This window comes from Capricornis sumatraensis, chromosome 3 (assembly GCF_032405125.1).
Source record: "Capricornis sumatraensis isolate serow.1 chromosome 3, serow.2, whole genome shotgun sequence".
Lineage (NCBI taxonomy): Eukaryota > Metazoa > Chordata > Mammalia > Artiodactyla > Bovidae > Capricornis > Capricornis sumatraensis.
The window spans coordinates 97,667,096-97,692,806 of NC_091071.1; the positions used below are offsets into that span (position 1 = coordinate 97,667,096).

The 25,711-nt window shown below is 37.3% G+C and overlaps 1 protein-coding gene across 1 annotated transcript in view; it reads right to left on the reverse strand.

The window, feature by feature from the left end:
* The window catches only part of ARHGAP15 (Rho GTPase activating protein 15), a 707,176-nt gene that overhangs the window by 326,301 nt on the left and 355,164 nt on the right, over positions 1 to 25,711 (reverse strand). The window contains exons 7-8 of the mRNA XM_068968725.1: positions 18,324 to 18,422; positions 16,953 to 17,082 (exon numbers count right to left, since the gene is read on the reverse strand). Of these exons, the coding sequence (XP_068824826.1) occupies positions 16,953 to 17,082; positions 18,324 to 18,422 (229 nt within the window). The remainder of the gene's footprint in view (positions 1 to 16,952; positions 17,083 to 18,323; positions 18,423 to 25,711) is intronic.

Genomic DNA, 25,711 nt, shown 5'->3' on the forward strand with positions numbered 1-25,711 from the left:
GACTTTATATGGAATGTCCTTTATTTTTTGATAACTAAATTATGAGCCTACTTTTTTTTCATTTTTTCCTAAAGTACTTCACTAAGGTGCAAGCTGGTAGGCCTTGATTGTTTTGGCAGGCACAACATATAAACTTACTCTATGGATCATTCACAGTTATGACAGTTAACCTGAAAGGACAATGGGAAACACATTCAGGTACCTAAGAACATCAAAATGAAGGACATTTAAGCCATAAAATACTACTATTTTGCCTTTGGCAAAGAGAAATAACAAAAGAAAGCTATGTATAACATCATAAGTCCCCAAAAGAGGCAAATGGAAAATAAGAGGTAAATAGCATTTCAGATGGACTTTGCACATGAGCACATCCAGAGAATTAATGAATCTCTTCCTTGTTTGGAGCTTTGGTTTCTTCACTGTTTGTCTTGTCTTTGTCTTAGTTTGTTCTTGGCTTAATTTTCATTATTGTTATTGTTTGGCTAGTGTTATTGACTTTCTGACATGGATAATTCAGACTTCACATCATGGGTGTGACCCAGGCAAAAGTTATGAGGACAGTGTAAGTTGCTTCTGTCTTAATCTGCAATCAGGAGTTGAAAGAGGTTGATAAGATGAAATAAATATATAACAACAGCATTAGAGGCAAAAACCTGCCTGCCAATGCAGGTGATTAAAAGATGCAGGTTTGATCCCTGGGTCAAGAAGATTCCCCTGGAGAAGGCCATGGCAACCCTCTCCAGTATTCTTGCCTGGAGAATCTCATGGACAGAAAAGCCTCATAGGCTACAGTCGATGGGATTATAAAGAATCAGACACAACTGAAGCAATTTAGCACGCACGGACAACCAAAATCAGTGTAATGGCATGGCAAACATGATAATAACCATATGTAAAATAATCCTCAGTTCAGTTCAATTCAGTTCAGTCACTCAGTTGTGTATGACTCTTTGTGACCCCATGAACTGCAGCACGCCAGGACTCCCTGTCCATCACCAACTGCCAGAGTCTACCCAAACCCATGTTCATTGAGTTGGTGATGCCATCCAACCATCTCATCCTCTGTCATCCCCTTCTCCTCCTGCCCTCCATCTTTCCCAGCATCAGGGTCTTTTCAAATGAATCAGCTCTTCCGATCACGTGGCCAAACTATTGGAGCTTCAGCTTCAGCATCAGTCCTTCCAATGAACATTCAGGACTGATTTCCTTTAGGATGGACTGGTTGAATCTTCTTGCAGTCCAAAGAACTCTCAAGAGTCTTCTCCAACACCACAGTTCAAAAGTATCAATTCTTTGGTGCTCAGCTTTCATTATAGTCCAACTATCACCTCCATACATGACTACTGGAAAACCATAACCTTGACTAGATGGACTTTATTGACAAAGTAATGTCTCTGCTTTTTAATATGCTGTCTAGGTTGGTCATAACTTCCCTTCCAAGGAGTAAGCATCTTTTAATTTCATGGCTGCAATCAGCATCTGCAGTGATTTTGGAGCCCAGAAAAATGAGTCAGCCACTGTTTTCATTGTTTCTCCATCTATTTGCCATGAAGTGATGGGACCAGATGCCATGATCTTCGTTTTCTGAATGTTGAGCTTGAAGCTAACTTTTTCACTCTCTTCTTTCACCTTCATCAAGAGAGTCTTTAGTTCTTCTTCACTTTCTGCCATAAGGGTGGTGTCATCTGCATATCTGAGATTATTGATATTTCTCCTGGCAATCTTGATTCCAGCCTGTGCTTGCTCCAGCCCAGCATTTCTCATGATGTACTCTGCATATAAGTTAAATAAGCAGGGTGACAAAATACAGCCTTGACGTACTCCTTTTCCTATTTGGAACCAGTCTGTTGTTCCATGTCTAGTTCTAACTGTTGCTCCCTGACCTGCATATAGGTTTCTCAAGAGGCAGGTCAAGTGGTCTGGTACTCCAATCTCTTTCAGAATTTTCCACAGTTTATTGTGATCCACACAGTCAAAGGCTTTGGCATAGTCAATAAAGCAGAAATAGATGTTTTTCTGGAACTCTCTTGCTTTTTCCATGATCCAGCGGATGTTGGCAATTTGATCTCTGGTTCCTCTGCCTTTTCTAAGACCAGCTTGAACATCTGGAAGTTCATGGTTCACGTACTGCTGAAGCCTGGCTTGGAGAATTTCAAGCATTACTTTACTAGCATGTGAGATGAGTGCAATTGTGTGGTAGTTTGAGCATTCTTTGGCATTGCCTTCCTTTGGGATTGGAATGAAAACTGACCTTTTCCAGTCTTGTGGCCACTGCTGCGTGTTCCAAATTTGCTGACATATTGAGTGCAGCACTTTCACAGCATCATCTTTCAGGATTTGAAATAGCTCCACTGGAATTCCATCACCTCCACTAGCTTTGTTCATAGTGATGCTTTCTAAGGCCCACTTGACTTCACATTCCAGGATGTCTGGGTCTAGGTGAGTGATCACACCATCGTGATTATCTTGGTCGTGAAGATCTTTTTTGTACAGTTCTTCTTTGTATTCTTGCCACCTCTTCTTAATATCTTCTGCTTCTGTTAGCTCCAGACTATTTCTGTCCTTTATCAAGTCCATCTTTGCATGAAATATTCCCTTGGTATCTCTGATTTTCTTGAAGAGATCTCTATTCTTTCTCATTATATTGTTTTCCTCTATTTCTTTGCATTGATCACTGAAGAAGGCTTTCTTATCTCTTCTTGCTATTCTTTAGAACTCTGCACTCAAATGGGTATATCTTTCCTTTTCTCCTTTGCTTCTCACTTCTTTTCTTTTCACAGCTATTTGTAAGGCCTCCTTATACAGCCATTTTGCTTTTTTGCATTTCTTTTCCATGAGGATGGTCTTGATTTCTGTCTCCTGTGCAAGTCACGATCCTCCGTCCATAGTTCATCAGGCATTCTATCAAATCTAGTCCCTTAAATCTTTTCCTCACTTTGACTTTATAGTCATAAGGGATTTGATTTAGGTCATACCTGAATGGTCTAGTGGTTTTCCCTACTTTCCCCAATTTAAGTCTGAATTTGGCAATAAGGAGTTCATGATCTGAGCCATAGTCAGCTCCTGGTCTTGTTTTTGCTGATTGTATAGAGCTTCTCCACCTTTGGCTGCAAAGAATATAATCAATCTGATTTCGGTGTTGACCATCTGGTGATGTCCTTGTGTAGAGTCTTCTCTTGTGTTGTTGGAAGAGAGGGTTTGCTATGATGAGTGTGTTCTCTTCGCAGAACTCTATTAGCCTTTGGCCTGCTTCATTCTATACTCCAAGGCCAAATTTGCCTGTTACTCCAGGTGTTTCTTGACTTCCTACTTTTGCATTCCAGTCCCCTATAATGAAAAGGACATCTTTTGGGGGTGTTAGTTCTAGAAGGTCTTGTAGGTCTTCATAGAACTGTTCAACTTCAGCTTCTTCAGCGTTACTGGTCAGGGCATAGAATTGGATTACCATGATATTGCATGGATTGCCTTGGAAATGAACAGAGATCATTCTGTCGTTTTTGAGACTGCATCCAAGTACTGCATTTTGGACTCTTTTGTTGCCTATGATGGCTACTCCATTTCTTCTAAGTGATTCCTGACCACAATAGTAGATACAATTGTCATCTGATTTAAATTTACCCATTCCAGTCCATCTTAGTTCGCTGATTCCTAGAATGTCGATGTTCACTCTTGCCATCTCTTGTTTGACCACTTCCAATTTGCCTTGATTCATGGACCTGACATTCAGGTTCCTATGCAATATTGCTCTTTACAGCATCGGACCTTGCTTCTATCACCAGTCTCATCCACAACTGGGTGTTGTTTTTGCTTTGGCTCCATCCCTTCATTCTTTCTGGAGTAATTTCTCCACTGATCTCCAGTAGCATATTGGGCACTTACAGACCTGGGGAGTTCATCTTTCAGTGTCCTATCTTTCTGCCTTTTCATACTGTTCATGAGGTTCTCAAGGCAAGACTACTGAAGTAGCTTGCCATTCCCCTCTCCAACGGACCACATTCTGTCAGACATCTCCACCATGACCCATCCATCTTGGGTGGCCCCACACCCACTCAGACCTTTAATATTGGACACCACTATGTTTTGGACTCTGTTCTTAGGTAATGTGGATGAAGAGAAGTAATCATCAGAAGGTCATGATTTATACTGCAGGCATTTGCAGTCTAATGGAAAAGGGAGATCCTGGCTTCAGTAAATGACAGAAGCCTTGTCAGCTAGGACTGCCCCTGATACTTATAAAACTCACTTCATCCAGGTAGAGCAGACATAGGAGCATCCTAGGATACCGAACAGTCTGTCAATATAGGGTGCCTTGGTCAGACCAGACTTTTAGAATCTTTTTGTTTACTCCATAGAAGTGGCTCTGTAATCATGTGATTTTGATATTTTTCAGTTCAGTTCAGTTCAGTCGCTCAGTCGTGTCTGACTCTTTGTGACCCCATGAATCACAGCACGCCAGGCCTCCCTGTCCATCACTGTCACCCAGAGTTCACTCAAACTCACGTCCATAAGTCGGTGATGCCATCCAGCCATCTCATCCTCTGTCGTCCCCTTCTCCTCCTGTCCTCAATCCCTCCCAGCATCAGAGTCTTTTCCAATGAGTCAACTCTTCGCATGAGGTGGCCAAAGTACTGGAGTTTCAGCTTTAGCATCATTCCTTCCAAAGAATACCCAGGGCTGATCTTCTTTAGAATGGACTGGTTGGATCTCCTTGCAGTCCAAGGGATTCTCAAGAGTCTTCTCCAACACCACAGTTCAAAAGCGTCAATTCTTCAGCACTCAGCTTTCTTCACAGTCCAACTCTCACATCCATATATGACCACTGGAAAAACCATAGCTTGACTAGACGGACCGTTGTTGGCAAAGTAATGTCTCTGCTTTCCAATATGCTATCTAGGTTGGTCATAACTTTTCTTCCAAGGAGGAAGCGTCTTTTAATTTCATGGCAGCAGTCACCATCTGCAGTGATTTTGGAGACCCCCAAAATAAAGTCTGCCACTGTTTCCACTGTTTCCCCATCTATTTCCCATGAAGTGATGGGACCAGATACCATGATCTTCATTTTCTGAATGTTGAGCTTTAAGCCAACTTTTTCACTCTCTTCTTTCACTTACATCAAGAGGCTTTTTAGTTCCTCTTCACTTTCTTTTTTTTTTTCTCTTCACTTTCTGCCATAAGGGTGGTGTCATCTGCATATATGAAGTTATTGATATTTCTCCTGGCAATCTTGATTCCAGCCTGTGCTTCTTCCAGCCCAGCATTTCTCATGATGTACTCTGCATATAAGTTAAGCAGGGTGACAATGTACAGCCTTGCTGTACCCCTTTTCCTATTTGGAACCAGTCTGTTGTTCCATGTCCAGTACTAACTGTTGCTTCCTGACCTGCATATAGGTTTCTCAAGAGGCAGGTCAGGTGGTCTGGTATTCCAATCTCTTTCAGAATTTTCCACAGTTTATTGTGATCCACACAGTCAAAGTCTTTAGCATAGTCAATAAAGCAGAAATAGATGTTTTTCTGGAACTCTCTTGCTTTTTCCATGATCCAGTGGACGTTGGCAATTTGATCTCTGGTTCCTCTGCCTTTTCTAAAATCCTTGAACATCTGGAAGTTCACAGTTCACATATTGCTGAAGCCTGGCTTGGAGAATTTTGAACATTACTTTACTAGCATGTGAGATGAGTGCAATTGTGTGGTAGTTTGAGCATTCTTTGGCATTGCCTTCCTTTGGGATTGGAATGAAAACTGACCTTTTCCAGTCCTGTGGCCACTGCTGAGTTTTCCAAATTTGCTGGCCTATTGAGTGTAGCACTTTCCCAGCCTCATCTTTCAGGATTTGAAATAACTCCACTGAAATTCCATCACCTCCACCAGCTTTGTTCATAGTGATGCTTTCTAAGGCCCACTTGACTTCACATTCCAGGATGTCTGGGTCTAGGTGAGTGATCACACCATCGTGATTATCTTGGTCATGAAGATCTTTTTTGTACAGTTCTTCTTTGTATTCTTGCCACCTCTTCTTAATATCTTCTGCTTCTGTTAGGTCCAGACCATTTCTGTCCTTTATCGAGCCCATCTTTGCATGAAATGTTCCCTTGGTATATCTAATTTTCTTGACGAGATCTCTAGTCTTTCCCATTCTGTTGTGTTCCTCTATTTCTTTGCATTGATCACTGAAAAAGGCTTTCTTATCTCTTCTTGCTATTCTTTGGAACTCTGCATTCAGATGCCTATATCTTTCCTTTTCTCCTTTGCTTTTCACTTCTCTTCTTTTCACAGCTATTTGTAAGGCCTCCTTATACAGCCATTTTGCTTTTTTGCATTTCTTTTCCATGAGGATGGTCTTGATCCCTGTCTCCTGTACAATGTCATGAACCTCCGTCCATAGTTCATCAGGCACTCTATCTATCAGATCTAGGCCCTTAAATCTATTTCTCACTTCCACTGTATAATCATAAGGGATTTGATTTAGGTCATACCTGAATGGTCTAGTGGTTTTCCCTATTTTCTTCAATTTACTTTAGTCAAAAAAAGGTATCTATCACCAGGTGAGTTATGATATTTAGCTTAGTTCATGTGAGTATATGTGAAAGTGAAAGTGAAAGTGCAGTCACTCAGTTGTGTCCAACTTTTCGTGACACCATTAATTGTAGCCTACCAGGCTTCTCTGTCCATGGGATTTTCCAGGCAAGAGTACTGGAGTGGGTTGCCATTTCCTTCTCCAGGGGATCTTCCCGACTCAGGGATCAAACCCGGGTCTCCTGCATTGTAGGCAGATCCTTTTACCATCTGAGCCACCAGAGAAGTCAAGTATATGTATATATGTGCATATATATAATATATAGTAGAATTTATATATACATATATGCACATATATGTATGTATAAAACATTAAAATCAAACAAAATCTTTCCTTGCTTTTTAGGTGAAATTTTATAACTTTTTGTCAAAATTTTACCATGGCATCATTTTGTTCTTTTATGCCAAAAAGAATAGGCAAGTGACCCTGGGTGATATTTAATCCTTAGAGATTGCTACGTCAGGTTCACACTCAGGAATGCGAAAACCAATGGTTTATTCCTCATAACACTCAGAATCTCTTAAGGGAATGGAAGATTAACATGTATATAATGCTATGGGAATCAATGGAATAATGAAGATATTAAAAAATAAGCTTTTGATAAATTATGCATTTATTTAGTCTGTATTTGCCAACCTTACAAATCATTGGCAAAGTGCATTCCTTTTATATTTCTAAAGAGAAGATTTGATGAATTTATAGCAGACAAAGGTCACGATTATTTTACTTAGAGTATGCCCATTTAGAAATCACTATGTCTGATACCTATACCATAATAAAAATCTATATAGTTCTTAGATATATTTTAAATATAGTATATATATTATCCTTGGACATAATATATATATATTAAAATTATCTTCTTAGATCATATACATATTGTGTATATGTATGTTAGATTTATATTAAAAATATCCAGTGTATTTACCTATAACGTCAGTTTCCAGAAACTTAAGAAACTTGTCCAAATCTTATGGCTAGTTTATCTTGGAGGTAAAAATTGTACATACAATTTCAGATTCTTAGACACAAATTTTCAACACAATCCCAACAACCTTTCGAAGAAGATATGTACACTTTTCTAACTTTTGTGTGAATTTTCATAAATTTCCTAGATTTTTTCAAATTTACCGACCATAGAGGAAACTATTCTCAGTCTTCTAAAAATTATCAAAACTACTATTACTATCTTTTTATACATTATAGAGTTTCTCCTTTTTCCTTGCCTCCAATAGAGCCTTGAAAATTCTAAGTCAGAGCCCACAGGACAGCATCAAGAATTACTGTGAACCGGAAGATTGTCTCAATTAAAACTGGAGGCTAGAAGGCATGATAGAAAGATGCTGAGAGGACAGTAACTTTAAGCAAAGGAACTAGGATTTTCTCTTTTCTCTCCTCCAAATCTTAGTCATTTTTATCTTCATTGTATAATAAAACACATATGTGTACATGATAATGCTAGGTACAGTGCATGAGACCTATAAAAAAAAATGTCATTGCTTTGAGATTCACAGTCCTAAGAGAAAATTTAGAGAGGGATACAAATACTGACTTTAAAAAGCCAAACCAGTACAAGTAGCCAGGATGAAGCAATAATCTATTACTTTCCTAAAAATATTTTAGCAATTTTATCTTAATTTTTAGCACAGAATGAGAAGTATATTAGTAATGATCATTTGAATACCCTCATCTGTTCATTCACTAATTTGTCATTGCACATTTCTGAGTACTTTCAAATATCATCAAGCCACTTTGCTAGCTGCAGATAAAGGTAAATGAGACAGAGTCTTCTTCAGAGTCTAGCAGGCTAATGGATAGACAAACAGACATTGACATCTAGCTTGTTGTAATACACTTTGTCTATTGTAATGGAAGAGATATGTACTGAATATTGCGGATCTCCTGACTCACCACAGAAATTTGGGAAAGCTTTTGGAGGAAGTGTAGCTTGAGGTGAGTCAAACAGTATGTTAATCTAGCAAAGAGAAGTTAAATGGAAACATCAGCACAGAGTGGTATGTATCAGGGATTATATCAGCATCATTTTACTGGAACAACCAGTAACAACCTGGGATGGGAAACAACCAGAGAAGGGGATCCAAGTCATAAAGTCCTTCCTGTTGAGGAACTTTTACTTGAGTCATTCCAATGCAGTAATTTGATTAGAATTTGTTCTTAACTTTTGACTCTAGTTTGGAGGACACCATGTCTGATGGTACTCTCCCGTCACATTTTGTATTTGACCATTGCCTCTCCTATTTTACCTCTATTTTCTCAGGTCAATTAATTTTGTATACAAAAGAGTCTATTATTTACAGTACCGAAATTGGGTAGCAGGAGTATTTGGCTTCAGGTGCTACTTAAATAATCAAAGAAAGATGAATTGGCAGACTGATTTGCCATTCTCAAGTCATCCACAAGGCATTTCTTGAAGGAAGCTAATGTTATAGATCACATTTTATTGAATTTGGATGAAAAAAGCTAGTATTTTTGGATACAACTCATACTTTGAGATGAAAGCAATACCCAATTTTCCTTACATGGATGTGGACTTACATAGTAATGAGTAATGAGAAATAAACTTATTTTCTAAAAAAATAGCATTGATTATATATGTTTACAGTTAAATATTTACCCTAAGCCTAATATTGGGCTTATTTGAGACACCCAAATAAAGAGATTAAAATGCTAATTAATTTTTTTTTTTTAGGATTAAGAAAAAGTAGCGTTATTCCTATACACCAGAAACTACACTGAGTATACCAAATAAATTCTGTATACAAAAAGAGTTGATCACTTAACATTCAAAAAAATGCTTTCTTTCTGCACAGGGATTTACTATAAGAATGCTTTAAATATCATATCTAGCTAATATACTGTAAGTGATATGACACTGGTGAGCACATATTATACATCTAACTTAACAATAAAATATTAATATATGCCCATTCTAGGTTCATGGAATAAAGATGGGAGAAATTTTCAGAGGAAATCAAAGGATATTTTTTCTGTTGTTTACAATCACAGTAGTGTATTAATGCTAAGGAAATATTGCTGTAGAGTTAGAGCAAAGAAGCCCTCTGGATTTGGCCTATTATTGAAAGAAAGATGCCATTTGACCTAATGAAATCAGAAATTGATTAAATGCAGTTCATCTAAGGGGAAAAATGGTCAGGGAGTTACTGCCAGGGTCAAGAGGAGACGGGGTGATCTAGTGCTTGAGTGCTGATAGGGTTAGATAGACTTTCAGAGTAGCTGATGCTACAAGATACATGACAATGGACACCCACAGGTCAAAGAGCGAGATCAACCCCTTGGATGGGAAGGAAGAGATTAATCAGAACATTCTTTGCTCAGCTTATAACTAAGTCTGTTTATCCGATGATTCATGGAGAACTGAATGTTTTGAAGAGTCTGTAATCTATGGGCCCCAGGAAAGTTGAATTGCTGTTAACTATCTTGGGAACACATGTCAGAACAATTGCTGTGGTCACACAGTGCCTTGGTGAAGCCCTGGAACCTTCATGAATAATACTGTTTTGACAAAGTAATTCAGATGGCTGATTATCAAGTGTGTATCTTATCTTTACTGGGTTATTTTTTTCTCATAATGTTCTAGCTTTGGCAATGTAAATGCCCTTTTAAAACTTTTTATTATTTTCTTCGCTATATTGGAATATGTTGAAATAAAGAACTCCCTTAACCTGTAAAAAATAATCAAGAAGAGAATTGACACTCACTGTTTCTCAGAATTGTCTGTCTTATAACTATAGTAAAACAAAATTATTTTTATTTTCACACTTTAGTTCAGTAGTTTATTTTTCTCAGCTGGATATTGAATGAAACTGGTGCCAGGGTACCAATATTGATTTTAGTGGGAAAAAAAGAATCAGATAATTGACCATCTTACTTGAATCTGAAACTCACTAAAACACAATAACCCATAATATTCTACACAACTATTACGATTTTTTGTTGTATCCAGGTAAGAGTTTCTCTTTTTTCAAAGACAGATATAATTTATTTGTGCAATTTTAATATTGTTTTCATTTTCTTGGCAGATGGCTTATTCATCTTATTACTTTCATGCATTGGCAAGATTAGGCTGTTTCATACAAAATTCTTAATAAGAAGAAACTTTAAAATATGTATTTATATGAGTCTCCATAACAGCCCTCACAATATGTTTCAAACAATTGCTAATTACATATCTATCCAAGAAACTAGTATGACTTTTCCATTTTGGATAATAATAAACATTTTAATAAATTTTCTTAATTATATAGTTATCAGAAGGTCACAATAGTCATAAGAGAAATATACTGGCTTTTGGAGAAAAAGGAGGAAAACAGTGACTTAATGTTTCATATTTAAAGAGGTCTTAACGTGACTCATATAAAGAAAATTTGATCCTTCTTTTAAAATTTTCAGACTGCAATTTGAAAATATGTATATTCTTTTATTGAATTTTGAACATGAGTAATACTTAATTGTCTGTGTGTGTATGCTCCAGTTTTTAACTGTGAAACTTTCGGACATACAGAAAACGATAGCACCATGATCACTTCTATAGATACCACCTAGATTCCACAAATGTTAGAATTCGGGACAATGCCAGACTAATCTGTCATTATACATACTTCATACATAGAACAGCTGAGGATTCACTTCCCCTGCCCATGCTGCAAAAATTTCCTCTCCAGTCCTCCTTCCTCTCATTTTCTCACTATTTCTTGCCTTCCCTCCCTACCATCACTGGGGATTTTCAGGGTCCAGGAACCTCTTGGCCAAAGCCATTCTGAGAATCCTAATTGTATTGGTGGAGCTGGTGCAAGGGTGGGGGAGGAGGAAAAAGGAAATCAGATGGAAAGCAATGCTACTTGGAAGGCAGATCTTCTAGGGCCAGAGATGCAACAAATTCAGAATGAATTATTTACTAAAAACAACATTCAAAATGATCGTCTAAGATTCAAGTGTGCTTCTGTAGCCGGTATACGATTTCCTTTTGAAAATATGTTGAGGTCTAAGCAATCAGTTTAAAATTGGATTTTGAGAACATAGTCTATTCATAGCTGTGGATGGCCAGTATTATAATCATTTAGATTAGTACAAAAATTAACTGCCTTCTCTATCACACTTGTTTTAACTTGGTGTGATCATTATTACTTTGCAGGCAAAATTTTAAATAAAGATATCACTAAAGTTTCACAAACATTTAAATTTTCTAGACTGTATAAATATGTGAATCCAGTTCTTCCATTCTTATCTTTATTCTTGTAGCCTTGTACATACATTTTTATTACACACTGGTAAGAAGCTGTGGAATTAGGAAATTCATATCTAAATACTTTTAGGATTTCACCCAGAACACTTTTGGTTTTTTGATACTTTTATCAAAGCACAGCTAAAAGGAAACCCATTTCCTTTTGATTCCATTACGCCTGATTTTATTCTTCTAACTTATGTTCATTTGGGGGTGCTTATTTATAATGCTAAGTATCAATTTTTCATAAAATGTATTCAAGATTCCCATATATGGATTTTACAGCTCAGCAATTGATGAACCTGAAACATATTACTCCTTACACATAACCTAAATGCAAAAATAATTTTTAAAAATTGGAAATACAGATGAGTGGAGCCAAGAATTTTAGCTGCATGCCTTTAGGTATATCTATTAATGAAAAACAATAAATGTACGATGAGTGAGTAAACTAGAGCTATGGATAAAGCAATGGTGAAATATATAGATGCTGAAACCTTTCCATCAACTGGGACTTTTTAATGACCTGCTCTTCTGGGCATAAAAGAATCAAGAGTATCTCTTGGGTCCCTTGTATTAGTTCCCGGTGTGTTGCTCCCAAGAATGCCCTGGCTGCCATTTTCACCTGGGGAGTGACCAGGGGAAAGACCAGCTGTTCATATTTAGATTTTTGCAGCCATTACTCCAATATACAGGTCTGACTCCTTTCCCCTGTTTTCTGTACACTCAGAGAGAGGATGTGAAGTATATATGCCTTGCTCCAATCTTTCATCAGATACCACCCTTGGCTCATGCCCTATTTTGGTGCCATCTGCTTGGGGACACAGAGGATAATAATAAGAGCTCCTATTTATTGAGTGTCTGCTGTGAACTAAGTATTTACATATCTGATTTCACATTCTCAGTCAATGCTGCAAGGACAGTATTAGATCCATTTTTATATATCTAGAGAGTAAAGCTCAGAAAAGTTGAGAAAGCTCTCCAAGACTTTTTGGGTTTATATTTGAGGCTTTCCTCTTTGCCATCAGTGGAAGACAGTTCTCTTTCCTTGGAAAAATATGTTAGCATTTTCTTTGATTGATTCTCCACTTTCCATAACAGCCGTCCCTGGAGAGCAGCGCTCCCACTCTCATCCCATGCTGGTGTCCTGAATTTCCCACAGTGATTTGGCCCTCACATTGAATGTTCTGGCTTCTTGTCTGTTAGACTCAACTGATATCTTAAAATATCTGATTAGTACTTAATAGTGTTGGCAGGTTAGAATCATATTTTTAAAAGGAGAGTATATTTAAGCACTTAACTTTCTGAATTCACTCACTGAGAGTACATATTTTTCCCATGTTATACAGAGAAACTGGACAATGAAATGACCACCTGTTAGCTGCTAATGATGTTCACATGCCTTTAAAAAAAGTAATTCTGGCTTTATCTGTCTACAATCTTGGCGACAAAACTCGTGGGAACATCAAGGGCACAGGAAGCCAAAGGCAGCAAACTGACAGTAAAGTTTGTGCTTAGACTGCTAATAAGGAAGGAGATATTGTGAATCTCTAACTTCATGTAATTATTTAATCTCAAGAGGGTGTGGTAAAACAAAATGTATGTTTTAAAAACATAAGTTTGGGTGTTCAAATCTGGAACTAAGATCAGAGGGGTTTCATAGGGCCTATTTCTTCAGAAAATATTGTAAAAAGCATCAGATACAAAATATGCCAATCACTTTCAAATGCCTAGCTAATTTTATATTGTATGGGTGGGCCAATCATTATGCTTTTCAAATGAAAATGAATATGTAAATACTGAATGAACTTAATTCAAAGTAATAGATGGATATTAACAGTATCCTACTGTGCAAAAAAATAGATTAGTCCTAAAAAAGGCTTAAAACTATTAATATCTACCAAAATACAGAAAAGAAGCATTTTCTAAAATTAGGGTTAGTGTTAAAGATTAAATGACCCTTTTAGTTTAACAGTGAAATCAAAGTCCAAAGTCAACATCTGGTTTTAATTCTTTTGCTAATATGTTTTTGGGTCTCTATTTAAGTTTATTGATTTATATGGATATCATTTTTAATATCTCCATCCAAGTCCAAGGTTGATATAAACTAAGTGTACCTTTTATTTGTTCACTTCATTCTAGTTTTATTGTTAAAAGCACTGAGTCTAATATTGGTTTCCTTGAGTTTGACGCTTGTCTCCATAACTTGTCTTTGTACAAGTTGTTTTAATTTTCTGTGCCTCAGTTTCCTATCTATAAAATAGGGTTAATAATGGTACCTATGTCATTGGGTTACTGGAGGATTAAGTAAATCAGTGTAACACATGCACTTAGAACAATGCCTGGATAGTAAGTACTCAATATTTTCTCGGTATCATTATCTTTTTAACTGCAAAGAAAAAAGCAAATATAAGGTACTTATACAGTTAAATACACTTTGAAATGAATAGAATTAATCATATGTCTCTTTCCTTGTATTTAGACAAGACTAAATGTAGGCCCCAAATAGACAGATAATTGTCTTTCCCACTAAAAACAGTTCAAAACAGGTGATTAGTGTTCTACTTGTAGGATTTTTTTTCCCCCAATAGGGTCTGAAAACATTTCAAGTGACTATTGTTGAATACAAAATCCATTTACCTCAATGTTTCTCATACATACTTTTACAAACCTTAATTTTCTCCTGAGCTTTAGACTTTAGAAATGTGTCAAAGTCTGCTCCAGACCAGCAATTATATATGAGATTCCAGAGCTAGTGCTCATTGCCTCATACCTCATTTTATACCCACTGCCACTGCTGCTGCTGCTGCTGCTGCTACTAAGTCACTTAAGTCATGTCTGACTCTGTGCAACCCTACGGACAGCAGCCAACCAGGCTTCTCTGCCCACAGGATTTTCTAGGCAAGAATACTAGAGTGGATTGCCATTTCCTTCTCTTTTTATATCTACTACAAAATGTTTATACAGTTAACATTAGCTATGTACTCACAATCGAATTCTAATTCTAAAATCTTACGTCTGTACCCATATTAAGTCAAGAAGGACAATGAGCAAGAAATAAAGAGAAATCCTCAGATGAGATCATATCAAACTGTACCATCTATGGGTTTTTTTTAAATGGCATTGCTTATTTTCCACAAAAAATTTAATTTTAATGCACCATAAAGTCTAAGACATTAACATTGATAATTTTAAGTTCTAACTTAACACAACTGGCTAACCAAATATGTATCAACGGATATTGAAATTATGGCATGGTTCTCTGAATCATGACAGTTTTGAAAGGGTGCTCTTCCTCAAAGTTATCATGCTGTTTTTAGATTCAGACTCATAACAATTTAGATTTAGAAGATATATTATCATATATAACTAACCTCCCTCTATTTTGTCATGTGGAGGAGTATACATGTATATTTATGTGCATATATATATATATTATTCTCTGATGTACACAAATATATGCATATACATATATGGTCATCCAGCATATTTACTTGTGTACATATGAATGAGTGAGTGAAAGTCGCTCAGTCATGTCTGGCTTTCTGCAACCCCATGGATATACAGTCCATGGAATTCTCCAGGCCAGAATACTGGAGTGGGTAGCCATTCCCTTCTCCAAGGGATCTTCCCAACCCAAGGGTCGAACCCAGGTCTCCAGCATTGCAGGAGGATTCTTTACTGTCTGAGCCACCAGGGAAGCCCAAGAATACTGGAGAAGGTAGCTTATCCCTTCTCCAGGAGATAGTCCTGATCCAGGAATCGAACTGGTGTCTCCTGCATTGCAGGCAGATTTTTTACCAGCTGAGCTACAAGGGAAGCTCCTGCAAACATGTAGACATGCAAATACACACATACAAATGTAGATATGCAAATATTCTGTAATCAGCCTTTCTCTACTTACTGAGTTCTCCTTAAGTTCAAAAAGCTAGGATATAATTACAGGATATAATATAATCTTTAGTCAGATGGAAATGGCAGAAAAACTGGTGATTTTCAGAAGACTGAATGTATGTTGATAGATGATCCCAGAAAAGTACTATAATTTATGAGACTTTTGGAAATTGTTTTTCTCTGATTCCAGAGATATCTACTTGTTCTTTCAGGGAGTTGAGATTCAAATCAACTCTGTGAGAAATGTACAACACCTTTCCATAACCCTCTTTATTGAGGAAGAAACAGGGTGAAAACATAGCAGACTCTTGAGAATCTCTTAGAAAGCAAGGCGATCAAACCAGTCAATCCTAAAGGAAATCAGTCCTGAATACTCACTCATAGGACTGATGCTGGGAAGCTGAAGGTCCAACACTTTGGCCACCAAAAGACCCTGATGCTGGGAAATATTGAAGGCAGGAGGAAAAGGGGATGACAGAATATGAGATGGTTGGATGGCATCACTGACTCAATGAACGTGAGTTTGAGCAAACTCTGGGAGACAGTGAAGGACAGGGACGCCTGGCATGCTGCAGTCCATGAGGCCACAAAGTCAGACACGACTTAGTGACTGAACAACCACAACAAAAAGCGTGAAAAAGATTAACAGTTATGCTCAAGGTCACTATATAAATGAACAGACTGGCAGACTGGTCCTTTTCACTTCAAATCCTTTTTTTTTTTTTTTTTCTTTTTAGAAAATCAGACCTAGATGTGACCTTGGAGGATATCTAGTCCACATTACACATTTCTAAATCTTTCTGGTGGATGAAACAAATGGAAAGTTGCATAGCCTGTTGGTTTATGTCAGGTCACTCATATATCTTTTAATGTATGAAAATCAAATAGTCAGCATACCAAGGTTTGGAGACGCTTGACATTTCCCACTCTCGAAATCAATCACCAATCTGAACGCCATGGTTATTACTTAGATTCAGAAGTTTGCTGTAAGCAGAGACCATGATCTTGAAATAATTATTTTCTCAAAAGGTATTACCAACAATGATGTGAGCAAAGCACTCAGACTGCCCTCGAGTGCATGAATTCCTGGCTAAAGAAATGGCTATGAATCATCCATGAGTGGCATCAGTTTGGTTCAAATCTCATTTCACTATATCTACATTTCATAAGCACCAAGTTTAAACAAAGTTAAAATGAGCTAGTCAAAAAAAATACTTACTTAAAGATTTTCTGTGCTCTGGTTTCTGTTCTTTTATATCACTATCATAGTGACTTAGTAGTTCAGTACTGGAAGATCTCTGGATTTTAAATAATTCCAGGTTTCTTGAATGACTACTTGGATCCTTTGGCTGGAAATAGCAATTAGATGGAACAATTTTACACAGAAGAAAAAAATTCACTAAATAGTTTTGTGATCTATTTTGATGTTAGATTAACAAGAAGTTCATAATAAGATAATTATTTTGAAATAGGGCCCCTATGCTAAGCTTAATTTTCAAATTGTAAATGATATATATGTGTATATATATACATATATAATATTACTTATTAAATGCTGTGCATAGCCTAAGCACTCCATGCATTAATTCAATTACTCATCACAGATTTCCCATGAGGTAGGTATTTTATTATCCTTATTTTCCAGACAAGATGACTGAAGCCAAAAGAGATAAACAATTTCCCTAAGGCCACACAGCTAGAAAAATCAGATTCAAACTTTCAAACTCAGGCAGTTTTACTCCAGAGTTTGCTCATAATGATAAAAAATGCATGTGCATGTGTGTGTATGTGTGCACACATGTGTGCCTGGATAAGGGAACTATAATGATAGTGGAGAAAAACTTACTTGCTATTTTATTTTTTAAAGTTTTGATACCAAAATAATACAATGGAAGTGTGTGATTAAATCACAATAAAATCACAAAAATGTTATTATTTTTATACCTTATTAAAAGCTCTCAAGAAGCTCTCTTATTTTCTTGTCAAGATTTCGCAAACATCAGTGTCCTAAATAAGATGTTTGGTTGAGAAACAGTATAAAATGAGTAGTTTTAAATTATTTGACTCTTTTAAGAACATACTTTATACTTGTGATTTAGGGTAATTTCATGAAGTTCTAGATATGTAATTTTCACGAGAACAATCTAGCTCAGCTGGAAGAACAATGAAAATCAATACAAAGGATTATTATGTACTAGTATTATAACAGTGAGTATGGGCTTAAATACACTGATATTTATTTTCAAGAATATGTGTTACAGATTGCATAAACTGAAAATGTGAAAAGTTAGTAGTTATTAAGTTCTTGTTTGCTTTATAAAGCCTTCACTAAATCAATGTCTATGTTATTTCAGAAAACAAATGAATGTATTGTATTTTTAAAGAGAGAAATCAAATGTCATTTAGTTTTACAAATCCTGTCTTCATTGCCTTCTCCGAAAATGGCATTAGTGGACTGTTTAAATTAAAGTAACTTCATAACTCTAAATTCATAGGATCTACTTAAATGTATGTGTGCAATATGCATAAGCAATAGGTTTAAAAGATTACATTCTAATTAATAAAGGTAACAGTTAAAACAAATACATACCAATCTGTCAATTGCATTTTTGATAGCATGGAACCAATCCAATATGATGAAGTCAATATCGGACTGCAGAAGGAACTCATTTCCTGATAAAGTTGTGATCTAAAAAAAAAAAAGAAAGATCAACAGGTGAGCAAACCATATAAAATAATCTGTTACATTTAAAAATATATGCTTTAAAAAACACACACTAATACACTGAGATATTTTCTTGTATTCCAGTAATTGTCTTTCTGGGAACTGGGAGACTAGGATCATTTTGAACTCTTCTCTACAAACCATTTCTTCATGTCATAACAAATACATTATCATTTCAATAACAGAACGATTAACTCAGAGTAGGTCTAAAGCTGAATTACTCCAACTCATGGAAAAGCAAGTCAGGAAGTTCGGAATAATGCAGACAGTATCCACTCAAGTCAGAATCTCAGAAAAATGCACCCGGGTGTGTCAGAATTCATTCTGCACGTTTGGCTCTTTCCTGTTTGTCTTTTTCAAATCTAATAGTATCTCTATATTTGATTTCCTTTCATGGAGGCTACTAAAACAGATTATTTACCAAAGAGACTAATGCAGACTTTTCTAAGAGGTCATTCTAATGAGTAACATTTGGCTATTTCTACTTTCTTATCAAAAAGATCTATAGGAAAGTAATAAAGACCAATTTCCCCACAAAGAGAGTACATTAGAATATAAATTCATTTACATATTTGGACCTCTCATGGATAGTATGTATCAGAAGAACATTCCTGTTCCAGATACTTAGGGCTGTTAAGTAGTTGGCAATATTTAGTGTACAACTATAAGTTTTTCATTAAAGGGAACCTTTTCCCTCCTGGAATTGTTAGAGCAGGATGAGACCCTATAGAAAACTTGATTTCGCACATAAACGACTACTTAGAGAAGAATTTGATTAGAGAAGGTGTGGACATGCTCTTTGTTTTAAGCTATCAATCTGAACCATGAAGATTTTCCCTTTGTATTATTGACTTTTTTGTTTCACCAAGAAGATGAACATTTCCCAACTACTGTCATGCATCAAGCAAGGCTTCAGAGGTTTAGAGGACAGACATTTCAAAATACTCAATCAGGAGTTAGTCATCTCTTCTCCACCTTACTTCCTCTAAATGAGAGGTAAGTGCTGAAATATGGCACAAATTCAGAAAATCACAAATTGTGGTATAAAATGCCTCCATAATTCTATTATTAAAGTGACAATTACCCAAAATAGCTCACTCTGAAGTTTCAGTGATTCTTATGGTAACATTTAATGACAGCAATTCTGAAGTCTTAAAGAAATCTTTGTTTACACAATACAGATATATTCATTTGCATTGATATTTAGGAAAAAATATTTAGAGATACAGCATTACTCAGTGCTGCAATATAATCATTCTTGAGTAAGCCGGATCCCAACTTTTTACAACAGTCAGAAGAGAAAGTATCCAAAGTACATGCAATTAAGAGATGCGAAAGATTAGAAAATAAAAGGGAACTTAATTCCACACTAGAATTTGACAGATTACCAGGGCCTATCACTTTTTTTCTTATTTTAATAAAATTGCATGTAAGATTCAGGATAGCTCAAAATAGCCTCAAATAGTCCTCTGTTTTATGTATCTTGTAAAAGACAGTTAAGCTGATGTTTGCTTAATTATCTGAACACCCTTGCAATGTTCTTTACTTATAAAAAGTTCCAAATATTTACTTTATATAAAGTGTTGCTGCAGAAATAGTAATCTAAAAATATAAGGTCACTTCTAACTAACCCAAGAAAAATAGTAATGTCCTTGACCTCTACCTTTATCCTAATCTGAATGTAAATATTTTGATTATGAATGTATTACATAATGTTACAATTTGGTAACATACACATAGAAAAATGAATTAGCCCAAATGCAATGTACAACCTATTTCTCTGCCATTATAAATAAACTATTATCAAAATTATAAAAAGGAACACTTTCAAAGTGCTAGAAACAAACATAATTAGATTTACCATATTCTGAGGGTTTAGGAAAGAGCCAACAAGGTTCAATTTTCAGTCTAGTATATTCAAATAGTGATTAAATATGAGTACTTCAGCAATGCATTTGCATTTTGGGTGCATATGCAAAGCAAAGGGTATCTTTACTACTAACACAATGAAAAGCAAAATGTATCTTAAAAGTTTCTTTGTCCAAATTTATTACTGCATTATTTGTACATAATCAGTGATTTATTAATTCATTTGGGGAAGCTGGACCAGAGAATTATGTGAATGCAATTCATTTAAAGCATACTATTAGAAAGATACAGTTGCATCCTCTCCTCTGTCTTCCCACTAATCTCTCAAGTCACTAGGCAGTCTGGAGAAGTCTGCTACTGCTCTCTACAGTTTGAATGCATCCACTTCTTAATTACAGTCAGTAATTGACTTTGTTCTGTTCCATTCCAGTCACTCAGAGCAAAGAGTTTTCAAAGTCTTTGGCTGGTAAAACATATTGAATTCAGGTTTCTCAATCTACTTTTTTTTTTTTAAACATTACCTCTGTAGTTCTGATAAATACTTTGCCAAATTATATTTGCACTTTGAACAATCAAATTGTCAATGCTTCTGAAAAAAGATATCAGTAAATGTTAATTTTGACTAAACCTTTTGATTGAATCTCTCCTGATGACACTACAGAGTTACATAGACCTGATAACAATATAATAAGTCAGGCTAATATATTCTTTCTATATCATGTATTATCTCAGTGGCAGATGCTGGGACAAGGTAGATGAAGGAAGAATTTACAGAAAAGATGGTTTAGGCAAGAACTGCTGGTCTCCACTTCACTTCAAAGCCTACTTTAGACAAGTGCCTCTTGAAATCCCTTATCTCCACCAAGTTGTATTTTGAAGGTATATATCTTGGCACCAAAGACATCTCAATGAAATTTTCTGGTGTTGTTAAGAACAGCTGCATTTAAATACCTGTCAGGACATTTGCCTGAAACTTTTCTCACTAAGTAGTGACCATCTGAATTTTTGCTGGTAAATGAATGTATACCTAAACAACCATGTAAGCAGGTCCACTGGGCACCATGCAGAAGAGACAGCATTTCTCAAGACTTTGGTATTAAGTCAACAATAGTTTCCCCTTGGGCTAGGAACATAGCTCCATGTGTGTCCTTGTTATGGTTCCTCTGAAGATGGAGGCAGGTATAACCCAGTTCCAAACTCCACTGATTAAAGACAATGAGAGAAAAATGTTTTTTAAGCTCTAATTAACAAATGGGACATTGTTATGCAAACTTAAAACTGCTTAAAGAACTTTTAATGAGAAGTGCTTATGTTTAAATATTGCCCTTTTCAATTCTGTCAATTAAATTGCTCCTGTGCATTCTGTGCATTGCTCCAATGCATTCTGGCAGTTAGTCTTTCCCCTGTTAGATACTAATTTAAATGAGGAATTAATATGTAGGATTGTATTTATATAATTAAAAATTTCCACACTTTGGTTTACCAGAATAAAAACAAAATATTTTCAGAACTTAATATTTTTCTGATTCAGTTCAGTTCAGTCACTCAGTCATGTCTGACTCTTTGCGACCCCATGAATCACAGCACGCCAGGCCTCCCTGTCCATCACCAACTCCCGGAGTTTACTCAAATTCATGTCCTTTGAGTCAGTAATGCCATCCAACCATCTCATCCTCTGTCGTCCCCTTCTCCCATTTTCAGTCTTTCCCAGCATCAGGGTCTTTTAAAATGAGTCAGTTCTTCACATCAGGTGGCCAAAGTATTGGAGGTTCAGCTTCAGCATCAGTCCTGCCAATGAATATTCAGGACTGATCTCCTTTAGGATGGACTGGTTGGATCTCCTTGCAGTCCAAGGGACTCTCAAGAGTCTTCTCCAACACCACAGTTCAAAAGAATCAATTCTTTGGCACTCAGCTTTCTTTATAGTCCAACTCTCACATTCATACATGACTACTGGAAAAACTATAGCTTTGACTAGATGTACTTTCATTGGCAAAGTAACATCTCTGTTTTTTAATCTTTAAAAAGCTGTTTAGGTTGGTCATAACTTTTCTTCCAAGGAGCAAGTGTCTTTTAATTTCATGGCTGCAGCACTGGAGCATCGACTGTGTGGCACTGGAGCGACTGTGAGGAGATACCCCAGGTCCAAGGAAAGAGAAGCCCCAGCAAGACAGTAGGTGCTGAAGCAGTAGCTGTGCAGCGCTGGAGTGACTTTGAGGAGATATCTCATGTCCAAGGGCAAAGGAGAAGCCCCAGCAAGATGGTAGGAGGGGTGAAATCACATTTAGAATCAAACCCCATACCTGCCAGGGACGCTCAGAGGGCTCAAGCAAACCTTGTGTGCACCAAGACCCAGAGACCCCACAAAGACTGAGACAGAGCTATGTTTCAATGTCTCCTGAGGAGGTACAGTCAGCAGTGCGCTGCGATAGGGGCAGGGGCTCTGGGTGCAACAGACCCAAAGTATGGCATAAGCCTTGGAAGAGGTCGCCATTAGCCCCGCCATAAAGCTGACAGAACTTACACAGGACTGGGGAAACACACTCTTGGAGGGCACAAACAGAACATTGTGTGCACCAGGACCCAAGAGAAAGGAGCAGTGACCCGGCAAGAGACTGACCCAGACTTGCCCGTGAGTGCCCAGGAGTCTCTGGTGGAGGTCTGGGTTGGTGGTGGCCTGCTGCAGGGTTGCGGGCACTGAGTGCAGCAGTACCTGCGAGGGACTTTTTGAAGGCGGTTGCCATTATCTTCATTACTTCTACCATAGTTTAGTGAAGTAGCTCAGTCACGTCTGACTCTTTGCGACCCCTTGGACTGTAGCCCACCAGGCTATGGCCTGTCTGTGGGGTTTTCCAGGCAAGAATACTGGAGTGGGTTGCCATTTCCTTCCCCAGGAGATCTTCCCAACCCAGGGACTGAACCCAGGTCTCCCGCATTGGAAGCAGATGCTTTAACCTCTGTGCCACCAGGGAAGCCATAGTTTGGCCCCAGGTAAATAACAGCCCTACCCATCAACAGAAAATTGGATTAAAGATTTACTGAGCATGGCCCCGCCCATCAGAACAAGACCCAGTTTCCTCCTCAGTCAGTCTCTCCCATCAGGAAGCTTCCATACACCTCTTATCCAAGGGCAGACAGACTGAAAACCACAATCACAGAAAATTGAACAATCTGATCACATGGATCACAGCCTTGTCTAACTCAATGAAACTATGAGCCATGCAGTGTAGGGCCACCCAAGATGGACGGGTCATGGTGGAGAGTTCTGACAAAACATGGTCCACTGGGGAAGGGAATGGTGAACCACTTCAGGATTCTTGTCTTGAGAACCCCATGAACAGTTTTTATGATTATAAAGCATTAAATTTACCATGGAGAATCTAGAAAAATTAAAGATAATGAAAAAACAAATTAAAACTATTCATAGCTCCACAGAATAAACATTATAGAAAATTTAATTTAGTTATTTTCAGTGTTTTATAAATAGTAACCAAATGTACATGATAATAATTGATGAAAAACTTTATAGATAGACAACTCATCAGCAAAATAGAGTAAAATATCATCAGCTACTTCCATTTCAGATGACTTCAAATGAATGTCGGGAAACTATCAAAGGTGCAAGAGTAAACAAGTAGTGTGTGTTCCACTTTTTGATAGTAGCAACTTTCCTACTGCAGAATAAATCCCCCAAAGAATCCTTAGTTCAGGAGAATTGGAGGATGTGTTTTTCACTGAACATCCCCTTAATCAACAACAAGGACTGATTAAACATCTATTAAGTGAATGGCACATTGCTAGAAGATAAGGATACATAAGCTTCACCCTCAAGAGCTCACAATCTGTTCAGACAGATAGGACATAAGAGTATAGGGATAAATAGCAATAGAAAATGGCTTATACTAAGTCCCAATGTGACTGGCACAGACAACGTTCATGTCAAGATTTCGGAGGAGGGAATAATTACTGCAGACACATTTACATCATGGAATTATCCATAAACTGTTAGTCATGATAAGTTATTCTTTAAGGTTGATTGTATCAGAACTTTAGTATATTAAGGATATGAATACTACCACTTGGTATGCAAAGTGATATCAGTTTTAATGATCTCAAAGCACATAATAAACATTTTTCAAATGCAGCTTTCTTCCACTATCATAAAGTAATTTTGCAAATGAAGAAAATGAAGCAAATGAGGAAAATGAAAATGCCATTCTATCCAATTGGCATCATTTTAAATGACTGAATCAAGAGATTACAAAGATCTTGATTTCTAGTTCACTAGTCTTCAGCAAACTGTTGTATACCATCAAGGACTCTGTGCAAATGAGAAAAGGGCCATAAAGGTTTGGTTTCAGTTGTGAAATTCAGACTACAGACCGTAGACTAAAGTTGCTTGTTTCCTTACTGTCAAGTTAAAGGTAGCACAATTTTAAAAGTTCCACCAATATTCTTACTCAGATGTTTTCTTTCTTCCCTCAAGGACGACCCCTGTCCTACTATGGAAGTGCATGTGTCCATGTGCTCAGCGGTGCCCAACTCTTTTGACACTCCACAGACTGCAGCCTGCCAGGCTCCTCTGTCCCTGGGATTCTCCAGGCAAGAACACTAGAGTCGGTTGTCTTCCTTCTCCAGGGGATCTTCCCAACGCAGGGATGAACCTGCTTCTCTTGCACTGTTAAGTGCATTCTTACCACTGAGCCACCAGGCAAGCCCAAAACGTAATTGGGTTATCCAATAAACCCCTTGAGATCCTAGAAAGGACTAAAACTATCCTATGTTTAAACTAAATGTCTTTCACATTTTGCTTAGGATCAAATCTGATTATGAGCCTAAGGAGGGTTTCAGTTCAGTTCATCACTCAGTTGTGTCCGACTCTTTGCGACCCCATGAATTGCAGCACACCAGGCCTCCCTGTCCATCACCAACTCCCGCAGTTCACTCAGACTCACGTCCATCGAGTCGGTGATGCCATCCAGCCATCTCATCCTCTGTCGTCCCCCTTTCCTCCTGCCCCCTATCCCTCCCAGCATCAGAGTTTTTTCCAATGAGTCAACTCTTCACATGAGGTGGCCCTGGAATTCAGCTTTAGCATCATTCCTTCCAAAGAACACCCAGGACCGATCTCCTTTAGAATGGACTGGTTGGATCTCCTTGCAGTCCATGGGACTCTCAAGCGTCTTCTCCAATACCACAGTTCAAACGCATCAATTCTTCAGCACTCAGCCTTCTTCACAGTCCAACTCTCACATCCATACATGACTACTGGAAAAACCATAGCCTTGACTAGATGGACCTTTGTTGGCAAAGTAATGTCTCTGCTTTTTAATATGCTATCTAGGTTGGTCATAACTTTCCTTCCAAGGAGCAACCTTCCAACG